The sequence below is a fragment of the Schistosoma haematobium genome, chromosome 2, assembly GCF_000699445.3.
Source record: "Schistosoma haematobium chromosome 2, whole genome shotgun sequence".
NCBI classification, from domain to species: Eukaryota; Metazoa; Platyhelminthes; class Trematoda; order Strigeidida; family Schistosomatidae; genus Schistosoma; species Schistosoma haematobium.
This window is the reverse complement of record NC_067197.1, coordinates 27,362,539-27,390,372: the sequence shown is the minus strand read 5'-3', so window position 1 is coordinate 27,390,372 and position 27,834 is coordinate 27,362,539. Positions and strand designations below refer to the sequence as shown.

The following is a 27,834-nucleotide window of genomic DNA, read 5'->3' as shown; positions in this document are numbered from 1 at the left end:
TCTTTTTAAATGCATCTGTAAATGACCTTAATTTAATGAGTAGTGATGCGACATAATCAATAAATTCAACATTATAATCTGTTTTTCATTTCAGTATTAGAAAATATTTTGGTTTCTGAGTTTATTGTTTACTTTATTGATTTTGTGACAGGAATAAAGGAGTTATGATGTTTTGGATGATGTCAGATTTCTTTCAATGCCTTTTTGAAGAAATTTCTTTTATATATTAGGAAAACAAGATAAAATTCTATTACGACACCTAAAAAGTTAACCATGAACTGAAACGTTTACCTTTCGGAGTGAATTCCTCTTAAAATAATTATTTGTTTTTTTTCCACTTAGATAATCAAAACAAATTCTAATATTTCTTGATTTCAAGTACTGTTCTTTATCGTTTAGATTCTGTAACCCGTAAACTACAGTTCACATTGTTCTAGTTCATTAGTTTGTTTAAGAGGTTTATAAATTACATTAATTGTAAAAAAATTGAATATACTAACTAAATGCTGAAATAGAAGATGGATCTAAGTGCAAATTAACTTTACCAGACTATAATGAGAAACTCAACTATTTAAAACATCAATGAAATATGTATGGACTTTATTTTTCGATAAACTCAATGAAAAGACTAAACGTAATTAATTCAATTAATTTTGGTTTGTTGTTTATTTTTGTTCATGTATTTTCTAAAAATCTCAATAATTTGAACACATTTGTTGTTACCGAATGTTATTCATTCTTCTAATGTCTCTTTCCTATTTCCTGGCGCAGTGTGTTCATTAATCTTCCTCTTTTCCAGTTACTTTCAGGATTCCAAGTTAGGGCGTGTTTTGTGACTTAGTTTGATGATTTCCAAAATGTATGCTTTATCCACTTCCATTGCCTATCCCTAATTTTCTTTTTAGCTTGAATCTGTTTTAATCTCTGTCATAGTAAATTGTTGTTTATGGTATCTGGCCAACGGACATAGAGCATCATCCGTATGCAACTGTGCTTTTTGATGATGGTTGTAGTAGTTTTCTAAGTTTCAGTTCCGTACACTAAAACTGTTTTGCAGTTTGTGCTGAAAATTCTGACTTTGACCTCGGCTGACAGTTGCTTTGAGTTTTATATGTTTTTCAACCGTAGGAATGCTATCGTTGTCATACCGATCCTTGACTTCACATCTGCATCGGATCCTCCTTGTTTATGAATGTTGCTGCTCAGGCACGTAGAACTTTTCATCTCTTCCAGAGCTTCTCCATCAAGTGTGATTTGGTTGATGCACTCTGTGTTATATTTCAGGATCTTGCTTTTTCCTTTGTGTATGTTGAGGATCACTGATGCAGAGACTGCTGTTATTCTGGCTGTCTTCACCTGCATTTGTTGGTGTGTATGCGGTAGAAGAGCTAAATCACCTATGAAATATGAACTGTCTGGCTGCAATCGAGCTGTCCGTTGTATTGTGTGCTTCACCGCTGATGTCAAAGTTTTCATAATCCAATAGATTACCAGAAGAAAAAGAAGGAGTGAGAGTAAGCAGCCTTATATGACACCGGTCTTCACTTGGGATGCATTTCTCGGCTGTTCTCCATGCATGACTTCGCAATGTGATCCATTGTATGAACTCCGCATGATGTTGACAATCTTCTCAGGAACATCATATTGTCGAAGAAGGCTCCATAAGGTTCTCCTGTCCACGCTGTCAATTGCTTTCTCATAGTCAAGGGATTTGATGTATATTGATGTGTTTCATTCAACTAACCATTTAACAATGATGCGGAATTTTGACATTTGGTAGGTACGTGAATAATTATTACGAAATCTAGCTTACTAGTCGCCAAATTAAACGATTTGTAAGTTCTGATGAAATAGGTGGATTTTGAATTGTCATAACATCTAGAAGCAGTGTTTCCTTGGACTTTGGACTCTTCACCTAGATGAACTTGTAACCCAGTGTTGACACACACATCTGGACCCAACTCAAATACTTTCATCCTAAATGCAAATGAGTTGTTGGCTGAGTTACTGGGTTCAGATAGCCACCAACTCGTTCAGTGTATTTTTTTTCGTATTACACTTGCAGAAAGAATGTTTGTGGAATCTGACTTACATACATACGCTTGTCGCTTTCAGATAGTTATATGGTGCTCTATCAACTAAATGTTTACCTAGAAGTTGTCTAAAATCTTTGATCCACTTGGTTTTAAATATTACAGTTTCTTTTCTTTTTTCGGCCTCTGAGTTCAGGGTCAATGTGCAACACCATTATTTACTATGTGTATTGAAACTAATTTATCAACAATAACGTAACTACATTTTTATGCTGTGATCATTACTGCACTGATATATTTTCCCATTTTCAACAGGGAATCTTAATGTTCAGATCTAGTCGTTCTTGAAAGAAAATTATTTTTTTTTTGGAAGATACTTAAATTATATTAGAATCGTCGAACGTATTTGTAAAACAGTTGTACTATGTCTTATTAAAAAAACACAGAGTTTAACGATAAAATCATTTTGTTGTCGATATTAACAACAAACTAATAGTGATTATGATAATTCAGAATAAACAGCTATATTTAAATGAAACCAAATCTTGAACATATGGTATTAAACAACCTTTTCGTATTACTCTAGGTTATTTTGAGTGTGACTGGAAGTATGTAGTCAGTTGAGAATATCAATTTACTACGAAGACCAACATTTCGGAACTGAATGGATTTTGAAAATGAACAATTATTTTAAAGGTGTTGTACAAGTTTTCGTATGTAGATTACTTTCAATAATTTGGATCACAAATTATATAGTTTTTGATCGGGAGAGTGGTTCGAACTGCTAGAATATTGACTGAAATCCAGGTATTTACTAAAGCTAATGTTTACCATTGAATGATTATTAAAGCGGACTCCAAATAAAATGCTAATTTACACGTTTTAATTAAGCAAACACAGGTAGAAATAACTGTTTTTTCGGTCAACGTTAAGCCATCATTGAAAGCGCGGAATCACTGAACAACCGTTTCGTCCTAGTATTGAACTCCTCAGAGGTGCACATCAACGATCTCCCGCACAAACACTTAGCCTCTCGACCACTGAGCTGACATCTAACGGTGCTAATGTCTAACTTCAACAAATTCATGATATTGCGCTACCATCCTTCTCTGTCTTCAGTGAGTAACTGTCTCACGTCCGACACGGTCGAACTTCACTGATCACGGCTTCTCAGTAAAACTCCTAGAATTACCTCTCGAAACTAGTCACTAGTGAGCACATGATAATTATCAGTTTGTGGAGGTTGTTGAGTTTTAATTGTGATCATGAACCGATTACTGTTAGACCAGTATTGTAAACCTCCACAACCCTATACTGATAACTGCTTATTCACCCATTGATTGAGAGCTTTTTATAGCTTTGAAACTATTTATGACTTTTTACAAAGTCTCATAATTACAATTTTTAAAACGCATACTTATGTTTCTATTATTCCACTGTCAAATAATTTTACCGTAACTTTTTCTTTGCATTTAAAAAATTAAAACTATGTACATTCATCATACGACTTTAATATGACTGAGTTCTATGGTAGACATATGCATGGTTAAGAATACTAACATTCAATTCAAGAAATATGAAAATAAGCAACGGCAATAAGAGTATATCACTGTTAGAATATAAATAAAATATATGTATTTTATTTTGAGTGGTTGGATACATTCCATCATTAAATATAATTAACAGTACACAAGAAATCAATCAAATCATTTTGATATGTTACCATTAATTCATTCAATGTTCATTTATTCTTTTATTCATTTGATTGATTGATTAGTTAATTGATTGATCTATAAACGATTACTAATAGTTACTCTTTTAAATGAACACTGTTTTATTGTTAATTTTTGTAAATAAGTTATTATTATTATTATTATTACTTTTTATTTGTGGAAACAAAATTACTACGTCTAGCGGTGGTATATATTTGTAACTTTAGACTTTAAAATTGTTTTGACTTTAAAAGTTTGAAGTATAAATCAATCAAATTGAATTGAATGGTTACCTGATAAATGGATTTACTTTTCATGATCAATAATTTCAAAATAGGCTGTTATTGTAACTTAAAACTAACGTGTCTATTAACTAGCGACATCATATTTCACATATATTTTAACATAAGTGACTATATTTCGTTATTACTCACTATATTTAAAACAGTGTTTCTGTGAACAACTGTTTTAATTGAGACATTGGTTTCACATTTTTTGGTCATAGATTTTTCGTACTTAGCAAAGATAATGTTAATTGAATTAAAGCTTGTACTAATATTATTATTAAACATGATAATATTGAATATTTTTAAACATATGATAGATGATAATGTCAAACATTTACTAATGGAAATAGATTCACTAGATAGCTGCTGTAGTGTAGTATGGGACTCATCAAAAGTGCGCATCCCCAACCCCACTGAGACACTTTTCTGATCCCTCTTAATTTTCAGTAGTGGTCTAGTTCAAATCAGTCTTTTCTGCTAACCATGAAGATTCAAAAATCCCAACTGAGACTTATGCCAATGATAGTCCTGCGCCCACGAGCGACTAACTTCTAAAGATAACTTCAAATTTTTAGTTGTGTTCCACTATATCGAGTGCGAGACAGTTAACCACCTCAGCTAAGGAAAAGTGGTCTTAAAGTATCTCGACTAGATTTGAGTTAAGAATATAAATCACTGAATTCCGGCTCAGTGATCTAGTGCGAAACCGAAGTCCTTGAGTTCAGTCCCCGATGGTGGGGTCGTGAGTGGGCACTCTTGTGGATTCTGATACTTGAATGAATCAGCTATTCACTCCTTCCCGTTTTTCACTGTTGGTCTAACGAAGACAAGTCCATAATATAGACTATAAAAATAGGTTCACTCATTTTTGTTATTGTTGACGATGGTGGTGTTATTCTTTTTTTATTAAACTATTGAACAGTACTTTCACTTTGTCTCTTCTTCCACCTGTTTTGTTTATTTTACTGTCAAAATTTACAGTAATTTGGCAATGAAATGAATACTAATAAACAGAATGTAAAATAGTTGAGTGTTCTGTAGAAGAAAAAAACACTATATAAGATATCCACAACGGAATGTATATATTCATTAGTATTATCAACAGTGGGTAATTTTAGCAAATTTTCTATTAAAAGCTGGTAAGTTATGTACTTTTTCGTAAGAACCATTTCTGAGTAAGAAATGAGACGTATGGCACAATAAAAATGATGTGGTGAGACAAATATTGCGTTATTTTGCCATCAGTTTTGTTAACCTAATTACCAGACTATAGGTGATTCATGCAATGGCAGTTACTCATAACTCGACATTCAACTACATAGAAAAATCATTTCAGGCCGTAAAATTTAAATCCGTGGTTTTCAGCTGAGCGACATAATATTATCACATTCGTTGCCAAAGCAGAAAGTTATACATTTAAGTCTTATTTATAACGATAAGTACAAACTATCGACAGATTGTGAAACTAACATAAAATAGTCATTCTGTGTTTTATGATTTTCGATGATTACCGAACTAATCAGTTTTCGATTAGAACTATCTTTAATTTGAAAACTTGAAAATTTTGATTGCTGGCCTCGATTTTTAAACAATACTTTGGGTCTTTTTGAGTAAGAACTTAAATAGCCACCTACGTTATGGTACATTTTACAGTTTATTAGTTTATTGAGATACAATTTATCGTGTTCTTCATAAAATATGTGTACCTTAGTGATTGGTGTATCATAATTTACATCATCCACTGATATGAACTATTTTATCTACTGGTGACGATATTGAATTGTCCTTCTTTAACTTTCGAGCAATCATGAGTAATAACCAAGTTATTTTATTTTGAATTATACAAACGATGGGTATCATTTATTCGAATACATATTTTTAGGTAAACATACATCACAGTCGAGGAATTTCAAAGAGACAGAGAGTGCTGAATGACTTTTAGACGAGTTTTAAACCATTCACGTTCATAATATGGCATGGAATAGGACTCAAGAATTGACAAATTTTTCAAAGCAATCACAATACTTTCGTCGACTTAAAACTTAATAATCTGTATTTTCTAACCTGGTTTAATTTCTGATACAGCATGTATTGTCGGAGTCTTAAAATGAGAGGAAGAATTCGTTAAGTGCTTCTTACTTTTCAGTGGTTTTCCAGAAAATACTGATTTATGCATAAAAACTAGAAATCAGTGTGTAATTATATTAGCTTAAATGAGAAATGTGATTTAATACAATATTGTAAAACCACACTACACTAACTACGGTTTGTTGTTTAGTGTTTAACGTTTTGTTTGAATTTCGTTTTAAAAGGAAGACAAAATAATAAGTTTTGTTAGGTTAAAGCATTATATGTATTACTACACACAGTTTTGTTCAATTAGATGTATTCTGAGTGGTAACGAATAAAACCATGCTTCAACGCCTACCAGTCAAACTACAAGACACTGAATGGCTGGTCTTTGCTTTCTTTCTTCTATGATGTTTTTTTGGAATAACCTTCAACTTTGAAATGTTGACAGTGAAATGCACAATCATTATATTAGATTCCCCTCTCTAACATGATTTACAAGGATCAATCGGTATATTCTTCATAGTCTCATTGAATTTCTATTGGTATCCGATCAAAATAATGTGTTATCTCAATTTTGCACAAAGTAGTTCGACATCATTCATAGAAAAGTAGTGAAGGAAATCAGAAAATTTCAATTTAGTAAGTAGTTTAAAAGCATTTCATTTAGGATTTATGGGAAAAGCCTTGTTTTCAAGTGAAATTTAGTTTTAGCGAAAGATTAATTTCTTTCTCCAATCCTATACAAAACGCTTCTGTTTTTCGTTATACTGATTAATTGATTAGGGGTATTTTTTCTCCTCTTTGTCTTAATATTATTAATCATAAATAGTGAATGTCGACCTTCTGTATACATGTGAATAGAAACTGTCAGAACAAATTGCGAAATAATACAATGTCTTCACATAAGCATATCTGATTTTACTAATCGGAAATGTATGAGAAAAGTAGAATTGTAATTAATTATTCGTTTATTAATTTTTATATGAACGCTTACATGTATACCTCAGTCTAACTTTCTTTACGTTGAATGGAACTTCTATATTAAAAGAAATGTATTTTATGTAAACTACCGAACTTTTCATTTTATAAACTGTATTTAAAATAATGCTTATTTGTTGTTAATCATGAAAATGAAAATCATTCGAAGACTTTGATTGTATCAGTATTACACCTGTTATCCTATTTTATACATTAATTTAAATACAAGAAATCCAACATTTATAGTTTATATCACGAACCGACCTATAAATCATCATTGAGAGCCAGGAGTTCCATACTAGGGACAACTTGATTAGATGAAAATGAAGTCGAAAGAACAATGATATCAGTGGTTGAGGAATACTCAAGGTCAGAAACATAATTAAAAATTAATCAATGAAATAAAAAGTAGATGCTATATAGTTTGAAAACTTAAGACGCAAACCGACGAATTGATAAACGAGGCAATCTTCGTTACAACGACTGATCTTCAGCCATTTCATTTATAGTCTTTAGTTATAGATTCCATTTATACAATGAACCTCTGAAAGTAGGTCTACACCTAATTCATCTTAACACTCATTGACTTCAAAAACTGATGTCCCAATATATGACTTCTGGAAATTTTTTACTTTATTCTCAGTAATCATTATCAAGACATCTTAAAGAAAGCTAAACCTAAGATTATATGATCAGTTAATTATTTCTAGTGGATAATTTAGTATTAAATTCATTCGATTTCTTTCCATAATATGTGTGTAAACGAGTTTTGATTAAATTTAAGGTTGATTAACTTGATAACTGATGATATCAACAATGAAGTTAAAACCATGTTACATGTGTTTTTAAATGCAAAACTCTCCTAAATTGAGAAACATCATTTTGAGCGTAAACAACGTAAAGTTACTAAATTTCCAATTTTTCTTAATGATGATCTATACATTTGAAGCCTACTATTTTAATAAGCTTTCATTCATTAATCTATTTCAAATATTTCACTTCTCTACACAAATATTAATAATATGTGTACCTTTTATAACAGTTAACTAATCAACCGTAATGTTGATATTATATTTATTCAACTCTGTGAAGCATGAAACTATTATGTCATGGATAAGTGGGTTAGTTGCTTCTAAGTTTTATGTTTATCATCCCGAGTTTAGATGACTATATATATATATACTTAATATCCTCCATATAATTGGTTGTATATAGCCATTAAGATTCTTACAGATATAAGAATATTTCATGAACAGGCTGCCACTATACTCAATGACTGATATTTATCTACAGTCACACTTATTCCTCGGTTGTTTTTTTAGTTGTTCAATGTATTAAACGTTTATTTTTTCGTTTATACATCTCTTAAGATAGCGTTGAAACTGATGTCAACTAAGATATATTCCTTCATAAAGACATATAGCTTATTCATATATTTGTACAAAATAAAGGTAGTTTATTTATTCAAATGATAACAACTTAGTACATTCTTCTAAATGGTAAATTTAACAAACTTTTAAACACTTTGAGATGGTGGAGAAGATTTGTAGCTCAGGTGGATGATTTTGGTGGAGTTTTGTTCTCTGAGCTGGATGGTTTGGTCCATCCATCCAGCTCAGAGAACAAAACTCCACCAAAATTTAAACACTTTATTACATATTATTAACATTCTTAATACACGTTTAAAGTAGTCAGTATGAAAAAAAGAAATAAAATTATACTGTAAATATTTCTCAATAACCTTTTGAATCACACTAGAAACAGGTTATACATACAAGCTGGATGGTATTGATAAAACCACCATAAGGAATTGTTCATTTTTAGCTATTCACTGATATATCAATTTATAAATCAAATTATATTTACTACAGCTGCATTGTATAGTTCATCGCTCAGATATGTTCTCTGTTATGTTTAACAAATTACATAAATGTGTCAAGATTTTATCTAATTTCATTTTAGATAGGGATTTTTCACTTAAGAAGAATATTAGTAAGATAAGTAAAATCAGGTGATTAGTTTTTGGTCTTTAAATGAAAGACATCAGTTCATTTTAGAAATGCTAGTTGACAGTGAAATCCTACGAAATTTAAAATATATAAGACACCGTTCAATTATTTCTTTATTATGTAATTTTCATGACTGGCAAGTGAAAAGAAAATAAAACTTAGGCAAGACTTTTTCATATCAATTTCTATTTTATGTTAATAACTTAGTCGAGAAAAGTGAATTACATTATTTTGTTGTCAAAATAAGGTGAAGCTAGTTTACGATGCATTATGATTCGTTTGTTTATTGGCTGCTTAGTGAACTACTAAGATAACTTGCATTATTCACTTCACAATTTAGTAATTACTTTATCATTCATTCATATGTGTAAACAGGTGAAAACTAGTGTCTACCTACCTGAGCTACAAATCCTCATTATTTTACAATTTTACACGGTAGATTCCATAATATTTCTTTAATATTCATTCTTTAATAAAAGAATAAAATGCATTCTGAAATGCTCTACAGATTGAAACTTGAACACGAATCAGTGGTCAAGAAATGCTGAAAAGTAATAAATCAATTTACACCTTTTGGTGACTTCCAGTGTTTTACTAATCTGCTTGGTTAAACTTACAGATCATCATTGAATTTACAATCTTTTATTGGTTTTCAGAATCCTGATACCTTTCATTATTGCATTCATTAGTTCTGGTTTCTGGATGAAAGTTAATTCTAAATTATATTTTGGTTGTATGAGCGCCGATTTTGTCATTCAACTATCGAAATTCACAACATAATGAGAGTCAAGAGATCAAGTTGAAAGTCATTATCTCTAGAGTTCAGTATTCATATTTTAAAGATTTAAAGCACATAGTAGTTATGGCCTATTAACTTCACGATTTTCAGGTACTATGTTTGTTACATAATTTGAAATAAATTAAGCAAATACACCGGTAACTGGAAAGCATCTTTAGTTTGCCAACTGCAACAGTACACTTTCCATACTAAAAATTTAAGTATTCTAGCTATTAAAACTTGATTAAAATCATTCGTATTTCAAGTCTTGCTAGGAATATTTCTTATACTGTCCTTAACACTCTGGCATTAAGAGCATTAATCCCATTATAGAACATTTTATTGACATGTATGCTCATAAACTTCAAATTAACACAGAACTTAGTGATCATTAATGAGTACTTAAAATTCTCTTTTATGCCGTTTGTTAAGATATTTTTTCTATCAAGTCTATATTGTGATAATTGGCTGAAGTCTGACCACCAATAATGAATAAACACAAACGAAGTTAGACATCTATTAAAAAACAGGAAGCAATGAACAGCTATTCCTCCATGGTATAAGGCTCCTCAGAAGTGAGCATCCACCATCCTACCGTGAATCGAACCTAAAGTCTTCAGTTCTCATGACAAGAAGTTCACCCTTTGACTACTGAACTTACACCCAATGGTTTACGTGTTTAACTTCAATTAATTCGCGATCTAACTCAACCATCTTCTAGTTTGGGAATATTTCTAACTTCATTGTTAGCTTAAGTTTGCCTATTCCCTAAAAACATGAATCGAGTTTAATAACGTTTCAGTAATTTATGAAAACGTTACCAAGATTTACGTTTACTTTTTGACAACTACAATTGCAAACGGCATATAACAAAAACTGGATTATATCTGTTAGGTTTGCCGATAAAAAATACATCGATAGTCCAGAGTGCTTTCGATCTATTCGAAAATAATTAGATTACTTCTTCAACTTATAAAAAAGTTTATGCATTAATGTAGGTCAATTTATGCTACCAAACAATCACTGTATAAATCATAACGTGAGTGAAAGTAGTTACTACTAAGCAAGCAATCGTTTACAAATAACAGCTTATTAGATTACATATAAAATAAGAATGTAAACCGCCATATTAATATTTCATCTTTGCTGTCATTATAATGGATCTATTATAAAAACGTGATTCAAGGAAAATTTCATTTTTCGTTGATTGTTAAACTTTTGTTGGAGAAAAAAGTACGTGTCAACACGGAATTGTGGAGATCGTCAAATTTCGTTGAAATCGTGATCCGGTCTAAGTTAGAAAACCATCGAAAACCTGGAAGCTCTTCACGGTCAATCCATCCTAGAATAGCACTCGTCAGAATTGGAACCGGAAATTGAGCCCGGTACCTTCAGTCTCTTGTACGAACGCCTAATCTTTAGACCATTGAGCCGAGATCTGATGGTTTACAATATTACGGCCGTCCAATGCTTTCAGGTTTTTATGCTTATGTAACTTAGATTGGCTTGTGGTTTCAATGAAATAAAGTATGTTTTACTATTAAACTATAAAATTTGTTTATTAAACTTTTTACACATAAAATATAAAATGTAGAAAGCTCCGTTAGACATTTTTTCTACCAGTGCTAAAACACAATAATATCAAAATGATAAACACTCAACATTGTCAATCAATTTAGGCTAACAAACACACTGATAGTCATAATCTTTATATTTTACGCTAATGAGTGATTAGTTTTGTCGCTACAGAATTAACTACATCAAACAATTTTTGTTTATCTTAGAAATATCACTAGGTTTGTGCATGACTTTAACTATACATTACTTTAATTTAGATAATATATTTCCAAAATACAAGATACGTCTAGTATAAATATGCTTATAAACTTAAAATTCAAGTCTTTTATACAACATTGGTTTAATCTATCCATTTACCAACTTTTAAATGCGTTATACGATAGCATAAACTATATATCTATAGACTGTTTATGTCAGCCGTTTGTTAATAATATTTTTTTTAGGTATGTTGATGGTATTCGTATAAAATTTTAGAGTTATTGATAAGTTTTGAGGATTGAACGCTATATTCGTCTCCTCGGCTATTCTGTAACCCCCAAGCTAGAACTATACAGTGACTTGAACACGAGTGAGAAGACTCAAAGTATGTGTGAAGTAGTCTACTCCAAGGTTCATTTTAACACAGAAAATATAGGGTTTTATAATATTTTTAGATGTCCTTGGGTTGCTCGAAGATTCTAGAATGCTACTAAACATAGTGGCAGTGTAGCAATCAGCCAATCAAAACCTCTGCATGTGACGTTTTGCTTCCTTGATATTTTTGGTCAAGACTTCAAGTGGGCGCTGATTAGATGAAACGCTTCTTAGTGTTTCCTGATGCTTGCTTGTCTTTTGCAAGCAATTTTCTGGATCGCTCCAACAGTTATAACTATTTTAATAAACTCGGATCAGACGTAGACCTTCTGTATCTAGAGAGCAAGTGACATAAATCTCCCAACATTTAGTAAAATAAGCATATTTTCTAATCACTACTAGCTAAATGAGAACGAATTTGTTCTGAAATGAATATTTCTTCTACTGAAATTATAAAATGAACACTAATAGAAAATAAAGATAAAAACACCTAAGTAAAGACTAACCATTCTCTTGCAGTTTACGAGATTTTAATGGTTAACTAAATGAAAATACTCCCCAAATCATAAAATATTAAATACCTGGGTAATTAGATAACAAGTATGACCTGTACAAGAGACCAACTTCAATAACCAGTAAATGAAGAAAACAAATGGAATGAAATAGTTTATTTCTAAGGTGTTGGCAAAAGATTTGTCAAGTACTGATTGTGGAAAAACAAAAAATCATTCGTAATCGCATCAATGGTCATTCATGATAGCAAGATAATAATTTTATTTTCACTTAGGAACCAAGTAACGTAGAAAAAACAATCCAGATTCAACCCACAAAGTTATATTTAAATCTTCGGAAAACACAAATCACTTAATACACGTCTCGCTCTTTTAAATAATTCAAATTATTTAACAGAAATGTCAAACTCATGCTATGATTTGATATTAGTGACTTGGCTTAAATAAATTTTCGTCCACGGCATTTATTGTCAGTTATACGTTCTGTTATCGACGACAATTTTAATAGTGCATAAGTCTTTTTGTTGTCGATCGGTTTTTTATAGAACTGGACAGATTTACTATTATATACAATATGACTATCCATAAACTTCCGGGAACCATTAACCAGGAGGCTTATAGCATTGTTTATTCTTTATTTATTGTTAATAAAAACATTGAATTTAGGATCTATTACCGTAAACAAATATGGTTTATTATATATGCATCAATTACAAGACGTTGAAATACAACCAACAGGAATGAAAGGATCTGTCTATTTTTACTACTTAAAAGTCTCCTAATGAATATTATCAAATTTAAGGGATTACAATCGCATTGTCATGTTATCTTGTTTCCGGAATTTTTGTCACAGACTAAACCAATAAAAATCGAAGAGTACTGGACTGCTGTTTCAATCTAACTTGCAATTTATTAGTGTAAAACAACTATCATGTCAAACGGAAACTGACTCATGATATGCAAATGTTGCGGTAAACACACTAACTTCAGATCAATAAAATCGAAATTCAATGGTTTTTATTTTGATTTACCATCAACTCGACTTATTAACGAACAATGATTTAATAGTTTAGATTACATACGTATTGCTTTGTAAATTACCAATAATTAGATGGATCACAACAGTAGTCGTTGGTCCACTAATTGATGGGTTTGTACCGTTTGGAAGTCAACACATCAGGAAGTCAGGCACTTACGTACCGGTTGTGTCACTTGACAGTCGCGCTATATCATAAATTGACATTCAAAATCTATACTGCCAGATTTTAACCCGAGTAACTAAAAATACAATGATCAGAGAATCACCCGAAGACACCGTACTCCATTTAGTGAGTAATTATGAATGAACACTCCATTGAAAGTTCAAAACTATGGTCAATAACTCTCTGAAGTTGTCTAATTCCAGTGACCTCAAATGTTACGTCACTGGACTGAATCTACTGACCTTGATTAACCATACAATAAAGTCTGTTCAATTGTTAAAATAAGACAATTATCTTGAAAGACAAACTTTCTCGATATCTTTATCATTAATGGTCCACCAGGGTGCTTGGTACCTGTGTGGTTGCGCCACAGGATTGAGCTACACTATTCAGATTGTAGCGTTAAAGCCTTTACGGTATGTGGTTCTCCAGGGAAGCGGGATTGAGCTTTACTGCTCGGTTTATAAGATTTAAGTCTGGGTGGTGTCTGGCTCTCCTGTTAAACGGGGTTGAGCTGTATTGTCCGAGTTGTCACGTGAAAGTCCAGATGGTGTCTGGCTCTCCTGAAAACCAATGTGAAATTACCTTGGCCCACAAGGGTATATTATATAACTATAACTAGAAAAGGATTGGTAATTGAGTGTTTGATACACGTTTTTATTGTAACTTAGTCTTCATAACCACGTGACTATACTTTTATTTTATATAAAATCAGCCTTATGTAAATTACCATCATTTTTAAGCTGGATTCATTTATATTCAGTTAAATAACGTGAAAATATATAATCTATAACCTATAAATCTATAGTTTCAGAAATAGATTGATATAAATATTTTCGGGGTTATTGTCCCTTGTAATTCCATGTATATGACATAGTTTACCAAAAATAGTGCTCATTTTTCAGCTATTCTCTGAGATTGCTTCAAAGTACTCACGACATACGTTACAGCTTAATAGAATATCATAACCTATCATCATTTTTACACAACCACTTAGAGGGTTCCATTCTAGTTTCGCCATCAATATATTCAATCAACAAACTATATGATACGATTTCTCCTCAAACTGAAATATGTAAGGATAACTTCATTACAACACAAAATTTGTCATGAATTTAGTATAAATTCGTATACTGTAACAGATCGATTATATATCATCCAGAATTTCTGAGAATTCAGTCTATGGATTACTGAATTTAAATTATGCTAATTACTAATAAAGTTCCATTCATCTACTCTCAGTAGCTACAATTGAAAAAGGAATATGCATATGGTTTAAAAATATTGTATCCATCCTTACAAATAAGATCACATACATCTAATTGAGAAGTATACTAATATCAGAAACCTGTTACAACACTGGCTCTTATAAGATTGGTTGACATAATCAATGTATCTCTAGTAATTTCGCTTTGTCAACAAATAGTAATTTTATAAGCAAAGATGGTTAGTGACTGGCAGTGGAATCCAGGACGCACGTTTCGTCCTATTTGGGACTCGTCAGCTGAATGTACCTGTATGCTTAGTAGTATACCGACTATCAGGGTAACAGTTGCAATCTTTCCTAATAATCCTTGTAGCTAAACTAAATTACCTAACAGTTGGTTTTTGACAATTTTAAAAACTGATAAAGAGTTATAAAGTTTTAATCTTATTTTACCTCATTGAAATAAAACAACATGAAATAAATATGAAATTGTTTTCAGTTTACAATAAGACTTAAAATTTGTATTATGTTCAATATATTCGTACATTCACAAGTCAGGTGAACTCATATGATGTATGCATAAGACTGGTTTTACACACACATAATATCCATTCATCTAGAAGCACTATATACTAGTACTGAACTCAAATGCTAGTATATTTTAAACTGGTAAATATTTAGTAAATGTGAAGACAATGGTAAAGATGGTTGGTGTGACCAGTAATCTTTTTTTATTTGTTTTCCTTGTGGATATTTTTTTATAATTTATCACCGTGAATTTCAGTAAATTGATGTTAGGCATGTCTTATATTTTAGAGTAACTAGACGTCAATACTTTTAGTTCTGTTAGGAGACTGATTTTTTACTTGAATTCTATTTGTTAAATCACTAAAAATCTAGAAGCATTGTGCGCCTACATATACACTTTGACTGATTTATGGGCTTTCGTTAATTCATAATCTCACACAAGATGAAACCTACGATCTTCAACTGCGTCTGTCAATACAATATTTTTAGAAATATGATTTCGAAATTTGATTGTCCAGCACAACTTTACTAATAATACATGGTGAATGTTGTCCAATACTCTTAATCAATAGCTGTCTTATTTCCGACCTCGTCATCAGATTTTTATTGATTCTCCTTCTATTGTCAACCCAAGACAATTTCAGAGATTTTATTATTTGACAATCGTTGACTGAAAACATGTCCTAGATATGTTATTACTGTAACGCTCGTCAACGTAATGCGTTCATATGCTAGTGACTGAACTCTTATTATCAAAGTAGACGATCTGAAAAATAATATTCATTTTCTTGAACTTAACACTAGATAGTTTTCGATATGAATAAAAATTAGTATAGGTCAATAGAAAGAAATAATGACTAGGCGACATATGTAAATAGATAAAATAGATCAAAAAAAACTACATTTGAACATGAGTTTCATATTACTTTATTTACCCTGATTATAGGTCAAGTTTTGGATAAGTTAAACTGAGTAGTATACGACACTGGTTAAATGAGTGACTTAGTTTATAACCTCAGCTTATAATGTCATAAGACTAAACTCCTACTGTAGTGAACGAAGACTTGGTGGGAGTAACCGACTTATTATTCAGTGTAAAATGACACAGTGTGTTGATAAATTGTGAAAACCATACATTAAATACGTTATTTGCATATCCTCATTCAGTTGTCCTTTACATACTTCATGATTCTTCCAATCCTGTCGTTATTAAAATTTCTCTCTGTTTCCTTTCTTGTTCTCTTTAACTCAGTCTTATTCTGGCAAACGTTCTACTTTCAGTTGTTGTTACATACCACATGTACCTTTCAGAATAAGTAGCATACACCACACTAGTACTAGATAATTCATTGAGTTGAACAATTACTCCTTAATTGTTATTATTTGAACTACTTCAGTACAAGTGATATTCAATGTAGTCATAGTATAGAAAGAAAGAAAGAAATAATATTTTGGAAACAATTACAGATTGCATATTAAGTTTTAGACAGGATGGAAACATAGACATAGGACGCTTTACTTTTTTGGGATTATTGCAATGAAATTCAGACCAAGTATATCTTACTAGAAGATAGATTATCGAAATAACTTGTATACTTCACAAGAACGAGATGAAGCATCCCAGTAGGTAAGTGAGAATTAGAGTATGAACAGGAAAGACTTGAATAGAAAACTATTAAAAGTTGTTGAAAATTCAACGAAATTTATTTAGGTTAACTTAATTATTTACGAGTCATGACACTTATAAGCAACCTTTGTCCTACTTTATAGTCCTTTATGTACTTCGATATCAGGCTATTTAGGATAATGGATACTCTGCGAATTTATTCACATATTTTGATCAGTACTAAGAATTAAAGAATAATTACATGGGTTACAGCTAAAGAATCAGTTAATACAATTATTGTAGTCCTAGAAGTACCACTAGCGCAGAAACATTTTAACGATAACATCTCTCACTTTGACAAATAGTGAGATGAGTTGTAGTTTGAAGGAAAACATCACTGTTACTTAGAACTTCAGATTTGCCTTAATGTTAAGTACCAAATAGAAAAGACATATCCAGGGCTCCTCACTGGTTTCTCCAGCTATCAAACGTATTCATAATGTTCACAATTAAACTGCAGGGTGCACTAATGAAAGTTGAGGAGGACTAGACAGCTTTCTCGTTTCAGTATATGATTCTCCATGACCCCACCGGAGATCCAACCTACCACTGTCAGGTTTCGTGAAGGGCAGTAAACCATATGAATAGCTAAGTTAGCGTCCAATTTCAACTTCAATCAATTTATGATATAGATCAACGATTATCCAATACCATTTTCGACAATTATTTGACTCGCCATATGTGTGGATAAGCTCTTAAAAAGGCAATACTTTTTCTTAAAACAAATGATGACATTTGACTTACATTTATATTGACTTTTTTCAAAAAAAACTAATAACTCTTTCATTATGGTACATTCATATCATGTGTATGAAAACGCTACAAATGCCTTTATGCGTACTCAATGTTTTTCCCATAGGTTCATTAGATCGATAGTTGTACATTATTTCATTTTACTCTACTTAGATGAGCTGTTTTTATAATTCTGAGAAATTCAAGTTAACGTTTTTTTGTATGCCCATACTTGTATCTACATGTGTGTGCTTCCGTACATACAATAAAGTCGATCAATGATCGAAGTAGAAATTACATTGTAGTATGGTAAAAAAAATCTATGTGTATAATAATAAACACTTAAATTTGATCGAAATTATAACAATAAAAGTAAACCTCTACTTAGCAATACAATCTTTTTACAAACAAGCAAACAAATTCAATTTGTGTTTATTTACCTATATTAGTCATTTTGTGTGTGTGTGTGTGTATCTGCGTTTCTATATTAGTGGTAATTAATAGTTACGAGTATTTTCTGTATTGTCATTGTTATCATATTAGGTAAAACTAACCTATTTTGTTAAGGAGTTATTCAATGAAATTCTAATTTATTATTTTCTGTCTTTTATTAAATATCTACACATATTTCTATGTGTATATGGATATATTTATATAAATAATTATCCATGAACACTGATGACAAGTACTAAAAACTATATATATAGATTAATTAATTCGAGAAATATTCTCATGACAGAACACAATCAGCTTTTTAAGTAACCATTACTTGTCACAAACATTTTAACAAACATTGTGATAATCACGAAGTAATGATATAAAGTCACGCAACAACAAACGTAGGAGAAGACGACCAGTGTAGCAGCAGCCTCAGCAGCACTAGGTCTCAATATACACAAAGGGATAAGCAAGATTCTCCGATACAACACAGCATGCACCAATCCAGTCACAATTGACGGAGAAGATTTGGAAGATGTGAAAACCTTTACATATTTGGGCAGCATCATTGATGAACACAGAGGATCTGATGCAGATGTGAAGACGCGGATCGGCAAAGAAAGAGCAGCATATCTACAACTGAAGAACATCTGGAACTCAAAACAACTGTCAACCAACACTAAGGTCAGGATTTTCAATACAAATGTCAAGACAGTTCTACTGTATGGGGCAGGAACTTGAAGGACTACAAAAGCCATCATCCAGAAGATACAAGTGCTTATTGACAGTTGTCTAAGCAAAATAATTCGGATCCATTGGCCGTACACTGTTAGCAACAGCCTACTATCGGAAAGGACAAACCAGATGCCAGCGGAGGAAGAAATCGGGGAGAAGCGCTGGAAGTGGATAGGACACATATTGAGGAAAGCACTCAACTGCGTCACAAGACAAGTCCTGGCCTTGAATCCTGAAGGCTAAAAAAAGAGGAAGACCAAAGAACACATTACGTCGAGAAATGGAGACAGATATGAGAAAAATGAACAAAAATTGGATCAAACTGGAAAGGAGGGCCCATGACAGAGTGGGTTGGAGAATGCTGGTCTGTGGCCTATTGGGAGTAACAGGCGTAAGTAAGTAATGATATAAAGTGTTTAATAATTAAATTCATGAGTCGATATAAGCTAGACCATCACTAAGACGAAACAACCGTCCAATGTTTTCAGGTTTTCTATGGTAGTCTAGCTTAAATTAACTCATGAATTCAACTATTAAATTACTACAATCTCCATAAATCCCCATTCTGATATGAAATGCTTATTGTTGAAGGAGAAAAAAACAAAAACGAAACAAAAACAGGAACACTTATGTTAAATCTTATTTATCTTCATTTTTGTTAAAATTATTTTCTATGATCAACTTTTATTTTGTTATTGTCTTTTGTTTTATATTTATAAATAATTCCCCTATAAAATTAAATTAAGAATAAACTTTCTTTATTCTCAATAGTTTTTGTCATTGAATCATTATTTAATTAAATGATTGTAAATTATTAAATAATCCAAAAAAAATTTTGTCCAAATTGCTTTCTGACTATTAGAAATCATGATAGAAGATTTATAGTTGAAAAGGATTAGTAAAGCTATCTTGTCTAAAATGAAGATGGTTCAACAGGTTAAATCATCTCTAGTTAAATAGATGCAACTTTATCAAGATTCATTTATTATTTAAAGGTAATTTGTCACATCAATACTGACATCAAATAGAGAAATATTTTAAAACTAAATAGTATCAAACCGCTAATTTGTTTTAGTTTAACTCTGTTCAGTATAATGTGAATATTCCATGGTTTTGAAAACTTCTCTAACCAGTGTTAATTCAGAAACAGTAAAAATTACTTTCAGATGATAAAGGCAATTTTCTGAAGACCATTTTTGTATACGACTATTAATCAAAAAATAAGAATTGAGCAGAGACATAATTCTTGTTCATTAGATCACTATATTGGCTTGGTAAAATATATATGATCGGTTAAACGATTATGCTAAACATTATTCATAACTGGCGACTGAGTCATTATTAACAATAACTCACTTCTTCAAACCACAACGTTTTTTAAACTTTAAAGTTTACCCTTTTTATGCAGCTGAAGTCATCAAGAATTCTCGTGGAAACATCCAGTCTTTATGTCCGGAAAGATCTACACTGGTCTTTTTATACCCTGATCATCTGCTTATATCCCAAGTTACATTTACGTTATTTAATTTCATTCTTATAACTATGCTTAGTTTTGATAATTAGTATTTTTTATCGCCTGCATACAGTATTTATAGAGATTATAGAGTTTCCACAGTTTCATATCACAAACTAATCTTAACTAAATCACTACTGGAAATCTAGAAGTACTGAATGGCTATTCTATACTTGTGTAAAACTGCTTAGCAGTGCGCATCCATGACACCGTTTTCGGGATTTGAACTCAAGGACTTCAGTTTCGCGCGCGAATGCTTGACCTCTAGACTACTGAACCACCACCCAGTAGTGTTAATGTTTAATTTCAATCGTTTGACAATATTGCACGATCCTCATCCATTGTCTGTGGTGAATAACTGTCCCACTCGAGACATTGATTGAACTACACTGGTAACTGCTTGCCACCAGAAACTGTGAAAATTAATCATTTGACTAATAATAACTTAATTCAGTATTATTTTGACAGTTAACCCTGAAGTCAGATATATACACAACTGATTTTTCACTGAAAAGTGGTCAGTATCATGTTTGTGTCAACCTTTAGTATAGACCGAATTCTATCTACCAAGTTGAAATATGGCCACTAGTCTGAGTGAATCAATATCGCGTGCATTATGTTGAAATGTTAAGTGGCTGAAAGTAATCATGATTTTATTGACCGTGGAATTAGTTCCTGTACAAGTTTACATTTGCTATCAATACTTTGATGTCGGCTAGTTTCTACCACCTGACGTTTAAAATCAGATATATACTGCTAAATTAGACTGCCCATATTTAATTGTAATCAGTTATTGATGGAAAATTAAATCAAAATAAGAAGTAATTGGTTACTAAAAAATTAATCAGCTTTAAAAAATATTTTTTCCCAACTAGTAATTAAATCCTTCGGTGTGGCCAGTATTTTTTATTTCCAATGTTAAAAATCATTTGTAAATTAATTTTCATATGTCAATATATTTGGTTTTTGTAGTAAATGTATATTATAAGTATCAGTCTTTTCCATGATGCTTTGAACATGTTTTTTATTGACCAGTGATAAAACGTTTCTTACGACATGTCGTCTGAATCTCAATTTTAGCATTAACACTGAATTTCTGATCCATTCACAAATCTCAAATAGGATAAGACGCACCACATCTCGAACTCCACTATTAGCCACAAACTTTATATTTTAAATCATTTCCTGTTAAGCTTTTAATACCTTCTTATCTTACACCATAGTATGATATAAATCAAATTATAATCAGATAATTAAGTAATCCCTTGTTATAGTTTACTTGATTCAAAGAAAAATTAATAATATGGGGTAAGTATTTCTATTTCGAGTTTTCTTCTACTTCTAAATCAAATAATTATTGATAAATATATATTTTTGTTATATCTTAATGAGTAGAAAAATTGCAGTTCTAATATTTCGTAACTTAATGTAAGCCACTTCTTCAAAGTGAATTAAGTTAACTTTTATTTTCTTTCTTCAATAAATTTATTATAGAATAAATGAAAACAATTAATTAGATACCTTTTTATTGTATTTAAATAAAAACAAGCTAGAAACAATTTATTTATTCAGTGAAATGTTCAAACATACATTCATATATACAGAGATACACATTGTGTGTGTACGTTAGATTCATACACTGTGTGTTATGGCATCTTAATTGATTAAGTTTATTGATTCAATATGATTCACATTTTGGTTTCTATTTGTTTACTCATAAACGGATTTTTTTTGTTATATATTGTTTATGAATAATGTATGTTGTTTTGTGATCTGATAATCAAACTGAAAGGAGTTTTGCTTTAAATCATTATTATGTTTTTATAAAAAAAATAAGTACTTAGTATAGATGATATAACTTTTACTGAATGTAATGACTTTTTATTGATAACTCTTGACATAATAACGAAAAGTATATAACAATAATCTGAATTCAATTGACCAATATTATCAACACATATCAAGTTGATCGTGTTCACAGATCATGACTAATTTAATTTACATGAATGTGAAGAGGATATGCATGTTAAGGTTCTGGTTTGTAAATTAACTACTTTGGAGGTGCATATTTTAATATAAAACATTCACACCGATTTATCGATTGTTATCTGACTGTAAAACCTCTTACGTACCAATAATTAGTAAATTCAGCTTTTCTATTTATTTATTAAATCTCTGTTTCATCAAGGAAGTCACTCGAACACCACTCTACATCTGATTATCAGTACTATCATAACAGTAGGTAGACCTTTGAAACGCTAGAACACTATTTACTTAATCATACTTAAGTTTATTATTCACCACGTAGGGTTTCCTTAACATGAACATGTTCTAATGTGATAATAACCAGCTTTTTTCAGTATTCATTAAGAGGTTCAAGACATAGAATTTTCTATCATTATCCTGTTCATTTACTGGATCGATACTTCACGGAAGAGTAATTCACTATGAATGTTTCATTTCAATCATCTAAAGTTATCTATATATGACTTTTATGAACACCCCACTGTATTGTATCTCAAATCTCCAAGTGAAAAAATAAGGCGAAAATTAGAGCGTGAAGTAAAATCCTTGGTGAAAATTATGCTTTTATATGCAGCATCTGCTTATCAAGTAAAGCAAAACAGAAAGATGCCAGATGCCACTCATTTGATGAGCAATGAAGAACAGAAGCGCTATGAATCTACGTACACGTACCCTACCCATATGGTTTATCCATATACCGTTTGAAATGATTTCATATTAAGAATAATTAGCCAATGCAAAAAATGTTTACTTCAAATACAATGAAAATCTTAGTGCATAATACATATTATTTCATAGATTCAAACACTGTTCTATCAACCTATCATCTGGTAGCCCATATAATAAGCAAAAACCAACTGAAATCTTACAACTAATAAGCTTTAGCTGTCGTCGGTTATCACAGAAAAATAGATGAATTTGACTTTGTATAATGGTGTTATTTTCATGTTTTAGTTTTGCATGCAAATATGTATTTAAATACATTAGATCTCATTTTTCAAATGAATTTTACCTTGTACTTCTGTTTATACTTACATTTGATGATTCTTCGTTGCTTATTTTTCTTATTTACATAACTTAATCATTTATGATGTTTAATACACACAGAAAAAACTATTCATGCATTGATTATACACAAGTGTGTCTTTTTATAGGAACTTCATCAGGCTTTTGATTAACAAACAGGACTGAAAGAGGACAAATAAAATTTGTTCATTTTAATTTCTTATAGTTACAGAAGTTTCATAACTGTTACCTGGTTTTATTGACACGGAAATCATTATCCTGTTCACTTTTCTGCAGTTTGTACAGGGAAGAATTAGACTAATTAGTAAAATGGGAACATTTGCGACTTAAAAAACAAATATTGCCTTCTTGTGAGTACTTTGATGTAATAAGTAAATATGTCTGCTGATAACGATTTTATTTTCTAATTCATTTTTACATTTTTACATCATTTCATGTTGAACAACGTCAAACTGTAAAATAACACAAGACATTTAGCATTCTATTTGTGTGTTTTCTTACCATAAACGAGTTTTCTTGATCAGGACCAGTAAATCGAAATTATTTGTATTTCATTTTATATGACATTTTCTCTCGTAATGGATTGTTTTTTATCAGTTTCTACTGTCATATGGATAAATGAGACAATGATAAATTTATGCTATAAAAATGTAGATTGTTATTCAGTTTATTCATTACATTTGTAAATAAATTGTGTTTCATTATTGTCGTTGCATAGTTGAACATGAAGTCCAGAAAAAAGTGGATCAGTAAATGTTGTAGGCTGTGCGGCGAATAAATTATAGGTGTATTTCTTGTTGAATGGAGGACTAAATGTGAATCAGTGGTAATTTTTATTCTTGTTGGACGATGTGTATCTAAAATAAATACCATAAATGTAATTAAATATGAATATTTGACAATCTCCTCACTTCAGAGGATCAATCCAATCAAGCAAATTACACAATCAGTATAGGTTTATATAGGCATTAGAATTGACTTGAACGAGGCTTGAAAATTGCAAATTACTACTTACAGCAAATAAAGCAGAGTATGAATATGAAACTTATAAACAAAGAAGAACTATCACTCTTAGCTGACCCAACGATGCAGTTAGATTGTATTAATGAAATGTACAGTGCTTCCTTGTTAAAATTTTCAAATATTATTTATTTATAGTAACAACATGAATTTTCATTAGCCGCCCAGTACAAACATATGAACCAAAAAAGCCGTAGTTGTTTTACTTTTCCCCAGGTCACTCACTGATCATTATTAACTTCACAAATGATTCATTATTCAAGATAAAATTGTTAATTAACTACCTAGAATGAATAGAATATTGCTTGCAGTGTAAACGAGGATGTACATTTCACCCTATTTAAGACACATCAGATGGATGTACCTGTATTACAGAGTTAATTTTCAAGCCAGGATTCTAACCTAGTATCTTGAACTTCTAACGACAACATGTTATCAACTTAACTACTGATTTCAGATAAACAGTAACCTGTTCAACATTTATGGATTTTATTTAATATGTAGTGGTTTGGACTGCTTCGTTTTTAATATTTCGACTGCATTTCTCTCACTCTTAGTTGGGATATGTGCATCTTGTGCGGACTGCCTCGATATAGCTATTATATACCGATTTTGTATGAAAGATATTCAATCAAAATATCAACACTGAGATAACCCAAGCCATTTCAAATTCAATTTCAATGTTACTTAACTAGTTTGATAGGTCGATTACGGCCTTCTAAAAAAGTTAAGTAAGGATTTGTTAAGAAAAATCTAGTCTTAAGAAATGTCAATATACAACAGAATTAACGGTATTTTTTCTGAAAATAATTTCAAATCATAAATTTTTTCAATGTAGTTGTATGTCGTTTATTTTTACTGAAGCTTTTTCAAAGAATCAGTAGGAATTAGGCCTATCACAGTGTGTCATACTCAGAATAGGAATTTCGGGTCAACTCAGTCTATTAAGTGTAATAATTGTACTAAACAGTTTTCTTAAATAATCGTAATAACCATTATCGTAAAAACATTGGAATTCTATAAAAATTAAAATTCTGCACAGATATGTAAATACTCAGTGTTTTGCAAAATGAATTTCTCAGTAGCTGTCATGTTGTTGTTAGTAATTAACGGAAGTTTCACATGAAACTCAAGAATTTAGAGGTTGATAAGAAAAATGAAGAAACCTATACATCTAGGTCAATGTTAGAGAATTTGAGCCATGTCATTTGAAGTATTTTTAATAAAACTGAATACAAACGTATTTATTAGTTCGATATTAATGTTTGCGAGCTACATATTTCAATGTGCGTATCGGGATGTATATAAACATATATACCATTCGGTTTAGAGCCGATAACAAGACCTGTAGGTCATATGATAATGAACACAGTAGATGCATTAGCCCACATACATTTAATTTCCTTCAATACAGGATATAGGAAGTTTTCCATACAATATTTTTAGTTGGTAAACATTTTTACATAATTAAAAATTATCAAAAAATAATCAGGTGTTTATTCAATTCCAAAGTAAAGCTTTTTTGCTTATTTATTCGATGATAATTATCTTTGATCAGAATTCTTTGATTAAAATCTGTTTCGTTATCATATTTACCCGACGATACATATCACACAGTTTAGATAGTAGGTTTAGACAGTATTATCAATCATTTATAATACTATTCGATTAATAGAGTTTTCTGCAAAGATCATTTGTGATAGTCCTATGAACTATTTACCTTAAAGAGCTGTCTGTATATTGAAATAAATCGAGAAATTAAGTCTCTCCACATTTGTATGTTTTTTTTTCTCAAATACACAAAAATAATCTTTATTCACCGAATGCTTGGGTTAAAGTTGCTTTATCTTTGTCTAAACATTGCACTCACTGAAGATTATCTGAAGAAATATATTTTTTCCTCTGTTTGCCTAAAATGAAGCTCATTTTAATGGTTTTGCTGTCAAAACTTTAATTTTTAAATTCTTACAATGTTATCAAAGCAAAGCAACCTATTTTTACTACAGGATTTATTCAGATTTGTGTTCTTTCCCTCTTTTATATCTACCCTATATATGTATGTAGAGTTCCCATTCAAATACGAGTTATAGATCGTCATGGACCTGTTTTTGATAAACCTCACTATAATTTTAAAATTGGTCAAAGAAGTCCAATCGGTAGTATAGTTGGTCAAATCCAAGCTATTGAAGAAGTGAATCAACCAAGAGAGTATTCGAATACTGCCATTTGTAGTTATCGTCTTGAGCCTGTTGATAGTCCGTTTTCTATCAATAATTATGGTGAGTTCATTTTATCCATTTAATAAAAACAAGCGTAATTTTATTTTACATTAACTATAAAAAGCAAATGATCTTTATAACTACTGATTCATATTTTCCTAATTATTATGGAACGTTATATATGATGATGAAGACTGTGAGTCAGAATTAGAACTCGACATAATATTGACTGAGTTGATTAAAAGGAAAACAACTTTATGATGAAAAGAATGCCAAAGAAAAAAGCAGAAGTATGGACAAAACAATCTTTAACCAACTTTATTATATGTGTTGCTTCAGATTCTTTTACAGTCTGCTTTTCATTGATATACTTTTGCATTCCTAACTTTTTCTAATCTTTTGTTAAAAAAAACAACGCTTACATCACTAACTTTAAATTATATTCTAGCATTTAAAATGTACCCAAAGCCCTTGAGTACCATAATATAGAAGGCTATGGGAATACAAAGCAGCCACAGATAGTTGTCAGTATGAGTGGCTAAAGATCAAGGAGCACATCAGCACAGATATGATATCAAGAGGGTTTCACAAGCAAAATTTCAATAAATTTCTAACTAATTAACATCATTTATGAATGAAACCAACATCTGTTGAACCAATAACAAACGTTAACAGAATTAATTTATCAGTAAGATAATTATTAGTATCTATATTTCCTTATCAGTGTATTGTAATCAAAAGTGATTCGTTTATCTTTATACTGTATACTGACCATAAAGTTACATTTCATGGTTATGAATTGAATTAGGACTTGATGGGATTTATGCTTAAAAAAGCTTGTTTACAGACGTAATAGTGATACTAGTGTGAGTAATAATAACAGCAGTCAGTAAATTAAACTGTAACCCTAACCCTTTAAAATTTTGAAACTCCACAAAAACACACTCTTTGGTACTATAATCTATTAACTATATTTTTGAACAGATCCTG

The 27,834-nt window shown here is 30.9% G+C and overlaps 1 protein-coding gene across 2 annotated transcripts in view; it reads left to right on the top strand.

Moving 5' to 3' along the window:
* Positions 1-27,834, top strand: part of CLSTN1_1 (Calsyntenin-1) — a 68,658-nt gene that overhangs the window by 9,118 nt on the left and 31,706 nt on the right. For both annotated transcript variants that reach the window (XM_051214776.1, XM_051214777.1), the window contains one exon: positions 26,690-26,904. In XM_051214776.1, coding sequence (XP_051067961.1) covers positions 26,690-26,904 — 215 coding nt within the window. The remainder of the gene's footprint in view (positions 1-26,689; positions 26,905-27,834) is intronic.